Here is an 11,104-nt window from a genome sequence, read left to right as displayed (position 1 = left end):
TGATGTTGAGGCAGAACAAACCCCTGCCGAGGCTGTTCCTTCTGGTAGAAGAAAAAGAAAAGGGCTTGCTCCCCCTCTGGATAGTACCGCGCGGCCTGGCATTCCTGGTAAGTTTAGAGCATTCCAACTGTTCTCTCTGGATTTATTCTGTTTTCTCTTTTCTAATCTTTTCCTTCTGTTCTGTCCAGCTGGGAGTCCTTCTCCTCCTCCTACTAAGTTAAAAAAGCTTAAGAAGAGGGGTGAAGTGGAATACTTTGCCGCAAAAGAAGCCGCAGCAATCCCAGCCGCTACTTCTGGGACGGACGATGAGCTGCGAGAAGCCTTTGAGGAGGTGGAGCAGGAAAAAGAGCTGCGAGAGCTGGAGGAGGTGCCCCAAGAGAAGGTGGCAGCGGTGGAAGACGAGGTGAGTTTTAGTCTGTGACTCGCACTAGTTCCTCTTTTGCTTCATTCCTTCTGTTCTGACCCCCTTTTTGTAGGATGAAATTCCTGCTGAGGTGATAGCGGAGAGCATTGCCTTGGCGCAGAAGCAACAAAAGGGTCCGAGTGCTGAGCTGACCAGCTCAGAACTGGCTCTTTTTGAGGATGCTGAGGCAGAACACTCTATTGCCGCTCCAGAGGCCGAGGATCAGGTGGAGCCATCTGCATCAGACCCCGTGGATCAGGCAGAATTAACCGTTGTGGTCCCGGAGGTTGAAGTGGAAACGACTGCAGCTGCTCCTGTGGTTGTGGTAATTTTCCTCCTTGACTATTCATGTTTTCCTGCTGTTCTGTCTGTTCTAACAGTTGTAGTCTTTCCAGGTGGAAGTGCCTAAGGCTACTGGTGTTCTGGCTACGGTATCCAGCCCCCTAAAGCCTCCCATTGTCGCTGTAAGTTTTTAATAACTTTTGAGCCTCCTTTATCTTCCACTTTCTGCCTGGTATTAACTTATGTTCTCTTCTGCAGATGCCTATTCATTCCTTCCCAGGATCATCTGCCACGGCTTCTTTTGCTGATCCAGAACTTGAAGAGTTTGAGGCCATGGATCTGGATGCCCAATTGGACAGACTGGAGAAACTCAGCTCTCCTCCAGGCAAAGCAAAATCTAGGGCGGTGGAGGAAGCCATGGAGAGGTTGAAAATCTGGCAGTCCACCGAGCTGGAATTTGATGAAGATACAGGGGCTCTTGATCAGCTGATGAAGGACCTGGACCTGCTGCATAGACAGAACATGGCTCCGAGGCCTATTCTTGAGATGGGCCTAAGCCTGGCCCGAGATGTGCTTAACCTGCATGATCGCTATGAAGATCTTAGGCCTACGTTCAAAACTTCTGAGTTCTGCAAGGCCACACATGAAGCCAATCTGGCTGACTTTGCTAGGCAGAAAACAGAACTGGATCAGATGGTGGCTGGATATAAGGAGGCCAAGGCTACCGCGGATAAGCTGGAGAAGCAGATTGAGGAACTCCAAAAACAGTTGGCAGAATGCAGGGAGGTGCAGAGCAGGCTTGGGGCTGGACTGAGTTCTAAAACTAAGGCCACTTTTCTTGTGCAAAGTATGGTTGCAGCCTCCAGGCCAGCTTTGGAGATTGCAGAGGCTTCAATTCACCAGGGGGTGCTGCTCCAGAAAGAGCTTTCTGTCAAGAAAGCGAACCTGCAAGAGACTCTTAGAAAGCTAGGATTTTAGCTTCTTCTTTCTTTTGTTCGAATAATTTGCCGCAAAGGTGGCTATTTTATATAAGCTTTCAAAGCATTTTTACTGCTTTTTATTCTTGATGAAATAACCGGACATGGTTTTGAAGGTACAGTAAAAACAGAACAACTTTAAAGTAAAAACAAACCTAAACAAAACTCCAAACAGAACAACCTTAAAGTAAAAACAAATCTAAACAAGATTCCTTTTCAAGAAACAAAAAGGTCAATCTTGTTCCTCTCCTATCCCGGGATCTGTTTGTACAGCCTGCGAATCCCACATGGTTGGATAGAACTTCTTTAACCATTTGCCATTGATTGGGGCGAAGTGAACAACCCCATCTCGGTCCTGCAACCTATATGCCCCCATTCCGAGGATTTGGTTAATTATAAAAGGGCCTTCCCATGTAGGTGACCACTTTCCATATCCAGCTATGTGTGTTCCAAGGGGCAGAATTGCTTTCCAGACTATCTCTCCCTCTTCAAAACTCTTGTTTTTGACTCTTTTGTTGTAGGCTCTCGACACAGCCTGTTTTCCTGCTAAGAGTTTGTTGAGGGTGTCAATTCTGCTTGCATCCAATCCTTCCAATTCCAGCAACATGGCTTGAGAGTAATCCTCCCCAGTGAGATCGTGCTGGTGAGCAATTCTAAGGGACTGGACTGCTATCTCCATGGGCAGAATTGCATCATGACCGTAGGTCAGAGCATAGGGAGTCATGCCAGTTGCTTCTCTTTTTGACGTTCTGTATGCCCACAAAGTTTCTGACAACTTCTCATGCCACTGCTTCGGATTCTTCTCTAGCATTTTTCTGATGATATTGATAATCACCTTGTTACTTGATTCTGCCTGTCCATTAGCTTGAGCATAATAGGGGGTAGATTGAAGCAGTTTGAACTTGAATGTTTCTGCCATATCTAGCATATCCCTAGATATGAAAGAAGAACCCCTATCAGTTGTGATTGATTCCGGAATGCCAAATCTCTGTATGATCTGTTCTTCTATAAAGATGATGATCTCTTGAGATGTTGTGGTTTTTACTGGCTTGGCTTCTACCCACTTGGTGAAATAATCTGTGGCAACGATGATGAAACAGTGCTGCTGGTTGCTGGCTGGATAGATTTTGCCAATGAGATCCATTGCCCATCCCCTGAAAGGCCATGGCTTTACTACTGGATTCATGGGAACCAAAGGAACCTGCTGGATTGGGCCGTGCCTTTGACAGGCTTCACATCCTTTGGAATAGTCGATGCAATCCTTCATCATGGTTGGCCAGAAGTAGCCATACCTTCTGATTAACCAGCACATCTTTCTTCCTCCTTGGTGAGCTCCACAGATCCCCTCATGGGTTTCTCCCATGACTTTCATGTATTCTGTCTTTCCGAGACACCTTAACAGTATCTCATCCTTACTTTTCCGGACCAAATCTTCATTCCACATGAGATAGTTTGTAGCCATGATCCTGACTCTTTTCTTAGAGGGCAGAGTGGGGTATCGTAAGTAAGTCATGATAGGCTCCCTCCAATCATCTTCAGTGATCGAGGCAGAATTGACTTCTATCTCCATTCCTCTAGTCAGAACTGACGGTAGACTTTTCCTTCCTATCTTGATGATCCTCTGGACGCAGTCTTCGGGCATTTGTATGCCTGATGCTACCTGAGCCAGTTCATTGGCTGCGAAGTTTTCCTCCCTTGGGATGTGTTCCCAAGTAGCTTCTCTGAATTCTGTCAATAGATTTCTAGCTGCCACTAGATATACAGCCAGAGAGGGATTCAGACACTTATATTCTCCAGCAATCTGTTTTAGGACAAGCATGGAATCTCCCAAGATTTCCACGGACTGGACTCCTAATTCTACCAACATCTCGAGCCCTATAATCAAAGCCTCATATTCGGCCCTGTTGTTGGTGCATTGGAAATCTAGCTGGAAAGAATAGCAATGCCTGACCCCTAATGGTTCTTCCAGAACAATTCCTGCTCCTGAAGCCTTGTCTGTCTTCGATCCATCAAAATATAATTTCCAAGGTGTGAGATGAATCGAGTAGATTGGATTGTTAAGGCAAACATGAGCTCTAGTTAACAGATCTGCATTTGCTATGTCCAAAGAATCCATGTCTTCAATTTCCTCTCCCGGGTGATCTGCCAAAAAGTCTGCCACAGCTTGCCCTTTGACAGCTTTCTGGGGGACATATCTGAGAGTGAATTCTGTCAAAGCCAAAGTCCATTTCCCAATTCTGCCCCTTAGCATTGGTCTTGTCAGCATGTATTTGATTAGGTCTGTTTTGGCAATGATATAAATAGTATGTGGCAGCATGTAGTGCCTGAGCTTTACAGCAGTGAAATATAAGGCCAGGCAAAGCCTTTCTATCGCGGAATACCTTCTTTCCACCTCTGTCAATGTTCTGCTTAAATAGTAGACTGCCTGTTCTTTTCCTTCTTTGTTATCTTGAACTAGCAGACTTCCAATGGATACTTCTGATGCAGATACATAAAGTTTGAGGGGTCTGCCCCTTTTTGGTGGGGACAGAACTGGTGGATTTGAGAGGTAATGCTTTATTTCCTGGAAAGCATGTTGGTGCTGTTCTTCCCATTTGAATGTCTGTTCCTGTTTCAGTCTCAACAGGGAGGAAAAAGGTTGGATTTTTCCTGCAGAATTGGATATGAATCTCCTTAGGAAATTGATTTTTCCTAAGAGACTCTGAAGTTCCTTCTTGTTCCGAGGTGGTAGAGCTTCTATGATGGATTTTGCTTTATTTTTGTCAACCTCTATACCTCTCTGGTGGACCAAGAATCCTAAGAAATTCCCTGCCTGGATTCCAAAAACACATTTTTTGGGGTTCATTTTTAGCTTGTGCTGCCTCATTCTCAGGAATGCCTTTCTCAGGCTTGCTACGTGATTTCCTTCCTTAGGGGATTTAATCACCACGTCATCTATGTATACTTCCAAAGAATGTCCTATCATATCATGAAAAATAGAATTCATTGCCCTTTGGTAGGTAGCTCCCGCATTTCTCAAACCGAAAGGCATTACAGTATACTCGAAAGCACCTATATGTCCAGGACACATAAAGGCTGTCTTGTGGATGTCCTGTTCTGCCATCATAATCTGGTTATAACCTGCATTGCCGTCCATGAAAGATAGCATCTGGTTATGAGCGGCTCCATCCACTAGCATGTCTGCCATTGGCATAGGGTATTCATCTTTAGGAGATGCCTCATTCAGATTCCTGTAATCTACGCAGATTCTAACTGCCCCTGTTTTTCTTTTGAGAACAGGTACAATATTTGCTAACCAATCGGCATAGACGGCTGGCCTGATGAATCCTGCCTTGAGCAACCTTTCTATCTCTTCTTTGACCTTCAGTTCTGTGTCCATAGACATTCTTCTTCTGGCCTGTTTGACTGGAAGGTAGCCATCTTTAATTGGCAGCTTGTGCTCCACTAACTGCCTGTCCAATCCCGGCATCTCGTGGTAATGCCAGGCAAAACAATCTCTGAATTCCTGCAAAAGTGCCGTGATTTCAACCTTGAGTGGTTCTTTTAACAGCGCGCTGATGAAAGTAGGCCTTGGATCTTCTTCTGTCCCCAAGTCTATCTCCTGTAGAGGATCCTCTACTTCTGGCAGGGAGTCATCTAGTGCTGCCGGTGCAAATTCCAACACTTCCTCCTGTAAAACTTCCTCCTCTTGTTCTTTTGTGCTTTCATGGGTGAATTCTGCCATATTGATGGCTGGATTCTGTATGAAAAGCCTCCTTTCTCCCCAGTATATCAACAATCTTTTTGTGATGGATCGGATTGTTGCAGCTCGATCCTTGTCCAGTTGACTGGGACTAAACATCAGAATTCTGGAAGTTCAGCACAAGAAAGTCTATTCCAGTCCTCTAGAGAACTGGCTAGACCTTCTTCAATGAGTCTTTGGGCCGTGACGCCATGGGGGCGGCCGTTCTGATTGACTCCAAGGAAAGTGTAGGGACCGAGGTCATCATGATAATACCTTGCTTCAAAGCACATGGCAGAGGGTAGGAATGGCCGTGGATCGGCCTCTATAATCTCCATGCAGCCTTCTTCATCCCATATTGCTAACTGCTGGTGGAGGGTGGAAGGGATACAAAGGCTCTGGTGAATCCAATCCCTGCCGAATAGTGCATTGTAGGTGGTGGAGGTAGTGTCTATAACAAAGAATGCTATTTTCAACTCTTTGCTTCCGACTACGACATCTACATCTAAGATGCCGTGTATTTTGGTGATGCCCCCAGCGAAGTTGGTGACGGTTAATCGTGTTGGAATTAGATCCCTCTCTGTTCTGCCCAACTTGGTCAGCATTCTGTGGGGCAATAGATTAATGGCTGCACCTCCATCTACCATGATCTTGGAGATAGGAATACCTCCAAGATTTGCCGTTATAAACAGCGGTCTGAGGTGATTTGCCATTTCTCTGGTTGGCTTGGCGAAGCAAGGCTGCCCTGTAGCTGGTTTATTGGCTGTTCTGCCTGTCCTAGGGTCGTCTGCTTGCGGTTCTGGCGGCTCCTCTGCTTCTGCCAACCTACATTCAAAGCTCTCCTGGGAAAAAACGTCCCCTTCCAAAGTGCTTTCTTGTCCTTCGGTAGCCCTGAATTCACCTGGTAGGATGAATACCATGTTGATTCCCAGATCACCCTGTAGGAGGTTTTCTAATTCTGCGCCAAAAGCTTCTGTTTCTGGGTCCAATTCTTCACCAAATTCCATTAATTCTTCCCCATATTCTTTCGTCCAGTCATCCTGTTCTGTTAGTTCGAGAGGCTCTTTCTGATCATCCGCAGAAGGTTCATAGTCTAATTGCTCTTCTTCATATTCCTCAGCGTAGTCGTCTTCTTTTTGTAATGGGGCAGACCCGGATTTCTCTGGTGTCTGCGTGGTGTCAGGATGGCTGCCGGACGACGAGGCTATATGGATAGGAGACCTGGCTGGTGGCTCTGTTTTCAGCAATTCCCTTGACTGGCAAGCTTCCTGTTCTGTCTGGGGAAGTGTTTCAGGATTCTTTCCTTTCCCGGCAGAACTGGGTTGTGAACGTACCTGCGTATTATCTTGGCTTTTAAGATATGTGCAGTATTGCCTCTGGATTCTTCTTTTCTGGGTTCTGGTCAGCTCCAGAGTCGGTCTACCGCTTCTTCCTACGGAATACCACCTCCCTTCTATGATCGTTGCCAAGGGTCTTTCGTTTCCGGGCGTCTTGACTGGTATTTCCTTCCTGGGTTGCTCCATCCTCCTCTCGCCGTAGTGTGCAGGCCTAAGACAGCTTTTCTGCCTTGTCTTGTCTCGGGATATAGTTCCAATTCTGTCAAAGACACTAGGTGTGGGCTGATTTTTCTTGTCTAGGACCACCTCTAGCTCTGTTTCACACTTGCACCTACTGCAGAGCACTACCCCAGCCGAGATGGTCGCTCTTGGTATCTGACTGGTCTCCCTTATGATTCTTCTGCCTCTGCTGCAACCAGCATCTGTGATAGGGTCGGTTTTCCTCTGTTCTGGCCAATTTAAGTTGACCATATTGACTTGCGGTTGAGGAAAAGGATCCGTTGTGACGGATGGTGGTTTTTCTGCCAGCTTCAACCTTCCTGCCGTTATTCCTTCTTGTACTACGTCCCTGAAAACGACACAGCTATTGGTAGAATGGTTCCAAGAGTTGTGCCACCTGCAGTACTGTCTGCCTTTGAGTTCTTCCGGCTTGGGTATTCTGTGAGGCGTCTCTATTGCCTTCTGCAGTAGCATTTCGTCGAACAAGGCATCGACCTTGGTTAAGTCAAAAGAGTAAACCTTGTTCTGTGTTGGTTTGTTTGGAACGAATCCTCCTGTGAATGGTGGCGGTTTTTGGTCTTTGGGTGGCTTTGTGAGGGCTTTGCAACTGATGGGATGTTTCAGTTTTGCCATTTCTGCCACTGAAACCTCTTTCTCCTCTGATTCCTCTGTATCTTCTTGTGACTCCACCTCGATCAGGTGGATTGAAGAAGAAGGGGTTTTGTAGTATGTACCTTTGGAGGAGTTCCTCCTTTGCTGCTCTTCCCTGAGTAGCTCTTCATACTTGGATGCCTTATCAGCCAGTTCTGCCAGATCTCCGAACACTATCCCGTCGAACCTTTTCCTGAGAGAAATTTTAAGGGCGGCTTGGGCCATCTGGATGAAGTGTCTTTCTTCCATTGGGATTCGGCACTTCATCTTGAGCTTTCTGAATCTGGTTATGAAATCTTGCGCCGGTTCATCTTCACTTTGCTTGAGGGCAGCTAGATCACTGATGGTGACTTCTGGCTGAATCCTGTAATAGTAGTCATGGAAGACGTTTTCCATCTGTTCCCAGGTTTGAACAGAGTTAGCTGGCAGGCTGGTGTACCAGGTAAAAGCTTGCCCAGAGAGAGAGTTGCCAAAAAGCCTTAATTTCAGTAGAGGGTTGTTTTCTATAGCTATGCATTGGACGGAGAACCTGCCTATGTGTTCGACTGAGGAAGCATGGGGATCTTCCCCGTTAAACAAAGTGAAGTTTGGCACTTTGAAACCTGGAGACAACGGTATTTGATCGATGTAGGCTGGGTATGGCTTTCTGTAAGTAGGCCTTTCCCCTCTTCTAGCCTCGGGTTCCATGATCTCTCTGATCATTCTTCGCAATGCCCCTACGTCATTTAAAGCATTGACTGGGGGAGCAATTTGTCCCTGTTCTGGCTGAACGTAATCAAACCTGGGCTCTGCCCTGAGTGGTCTGGGTGGAACTTCCTCCCTGTGTTCTTCCTGCTCTTCAACTTCTGGATGATTCCTCCAGTTTGCCCCCGGTCTATTCCTGTCATGATTAGCAAAAAGGTTGTTTCCCCCTCGGCCTCTCCTCCCTCTTGCAGGTGGAGGGAATGGATTAGGGTCCATCCTTCTGGGTCTATATGGCAATACTGCCGGTGCTTCAGGCAGAAGCGCCAAAGGTTGATCATGCGGGGCTGCATGATGTGAATTGAGCTGAGGTCCTGGCTGGTTCTGAGCCAGCGCCAGGTTATCTGGTTGGGTTGGGGCCTGATGTTCTTGATTAGGAAGGGCCCTCTCCCTCGGACCAGCCTGAATTTCTGTGTGGCTTGGCACTCCAGCTATCTGTGCCACTAGAGGATTTTCCTGGTATGGCCATATTAGTCCTGGCGGAGGGCCATAAGGAAGATCCAACTGCTGGATTACAGGATCTGGGTTCGGATTTCTGGCCATGGCGGATTCTCGGTCCTTCCGGAACTGTCTGTTTACCTGCCATTGCATCATGGCTGTCATGTTATCGAGAGTGTCCTGGTTCCTTTGTACTGTGACCTCTTGTCGGAGTACCGACTCCTGTATTTGACTCACCCTTTTGGAGCCAGTCCTGGAACGTCTGCTTCCTGTACTGCCGTGGGCAGACTGCCTAGCGTCGCTTTCTTCTGATTCGAGGCCTTCTCTGAGAACCATCTTGTTTTTCTCCATGTCTGGTGTGGGTTCTGACTAGATCTTCCGGCTTTTGTAAATCTGTGAATGATTCTGTCCGAGTTTGTATACTGAGAAATCCCACCGGGCGTGCCAAATTGTTCACCCGTTTTCGTGTTTAACTCCTGATATGGAAGGGCGAAGTTCCCCACTAGCTTGGAGACCACTTGTTGGTCAACAAGTCAGCTTTCTTTGGTGTGCGAGCGTGCCACTGCTAGCAATGTAAATTCTAGCAGACTCATTTTTAGAGTGGATAACCTGCGCCTCAAGTTACTGACTTCTAAAACAAACGATTGTGAATTTGGGTGAGGAATATCTCCCAAGTAAGTTCTTTTCTTGCCTCAGACTGGTGAGGACTTTCACAATTTATCTCAGTATCAAGATGGTTGTTCTGGCCAGAATAGATAATAATGAAGTACTGTTTCAGGCAGAACTGCCTTTTACAAAATTAAGAATGGAGAAATCAACTCTAGAAAGGCAAAAAGATGGCTGGAATCTCATTTCTGCCTGGGTAGAAACTTCTGATCCGGGCTGGACTGGGTATGTCTATGCTGGACTGTACTGTCAACAACTTTAGCTGCTTGGCTTCAGTTGTAAATCGATACCAAAGTTCAATTTTGGCAGAGCTTTAATCTACTTCAAGCCTTGGGAGACTTTTCGAGCGGGCAGAACTGCGACTTCTTCAGTTTGAAAGGACAGAAGTGGCTATTCTCGAGGATTTAACAAGCTGGAACTATGCTATAAAATTTGTTGAGGTTTTCATATTTGTGAAAACTCAAGCTGTGTTTGTTTTGGCTTTTGCTGAACCAAATTTGTAACGAGAGGGATCTCGCTTTCAGAGGACTTATTTTCTAAGTCTGAACTTTGGAATTCTGATCTAGAGCTGTTTTCCTGTTTGTATTTTTTGATTGATTGATGAAAAGAATGTGTCCCTTTTCTTTCTTGCCTGTTTCTGTTTTTATAAGAGACCCTCCTTTTGAAGGTGGTTTTAAATTTTAATAATGGGCGGCAAAAGATTTCTCAAAAAACGTAAAGCAGGAAAGATTTTTATCAATTATGGCAGATAGACTCCCAGTGGTCATTTCCTATAGCGATCCCTTCCCTGGTTTCCTGGCTGACGGTTTTTTTTTTATTTTAATGCCACCGTCTGTGTGAGCTGATCCTATGGCGGTTTTGATTTTTCTTTTGTATTTTCTGAACAACTCCCTGTCTCTTGCTCTTGAAAACGTGATTTGCGAAATCTTTTTAGAAGACGGTGTGTTGCTTTGGAGCAAAAAGTCTCTGATCATAGACGCCCCTTTGATTTTTCTTTCTCGGCAGTGTTTTCAGAAACGTCCCTTCTCACATAAAAACTCTAGTTGGATTTGCTGACTTTCCAGAGAGGTGAGGTAGCCACGTGAATGTGTCTTTAGTCTCTTGGGCTTGAGTTTAAACAATATTTTGTGGGCTGATTTTCAAAGGCCCAATATGACAGCTTTGGGTCTTTTTGGGACTGGATAAGTATTTCACCACGGGCCTATTTCTGGATCTCTTTGGTGTGTCGAATTTAGGCCCAAACACTAACATAGGGGAGTTTTTATGTTTAAAATCAAATGAAAATATAGATTACATGTTTCATGTTTTGCTTTTTTAGGTTTTTGTGGGTTTTAGTTTTGAGGGCATTTGAGTATTTTTAAGTGAGTTTTTGGCTATTTTTGAAAGTTTTTATAAAAACTGACATTTATGAAAGTATGAGATAAATTTTGACTATTTTTGATAAAAACTCGCTGCTTTGCAACAGTTCAATTCTCCCAAACCCACTGATTCTAAAAACTGACATTTATGAAAGTATGAGATAAATTTTGACTATTTTTGATAAAAACTCGCTGCTTTGCAACAGTTCAATTCTCCCAAACCCACTGATTCAATCCAATTCAATTTTAATTGAAATACTAGTAAGTACACCCCTATCAATGAGTACGAGTTTGTAATGACCTTATAATTG

At 45.3% G+C, this 11,104-nt stretch overlaps 1 protein-coding gene across 1 annotated transcript; it reads right to left on the bottom strand.

Annotated features, from left to right (window-relative positions):
• LOC109950862 (uncharacterized protein K02A2.6-like) lies at positions 1,895-2,932 on the bottom strand. The gene has a single exon (XM_020571008.1). It carries the CDS (start codon positions 2,930-2,932, stop codon positions 1,895-1,897), a length of 1,038 nt encoding a protein of 345 aa, XP_020426597.1.

This window comes from Prunus persica, chromosome G8, assembly GCF_000346465.2.
Source record: "Prunus persica cultivar Lovell chromosome G8, Prunus_persica_NCBIv2, whole genome shotgun sequence".
NCBI lineage: Eukaryota > Viridiplantae > Streptophyta > Magnoliopsida > Rosales > Rosaceae > Prunus > Prunus persica.
The sequence above is the reverse complement of the archived record's forward strand: the minus strand, read 5'-3'. Positions and strand labels throughout refer to the sequence as shown.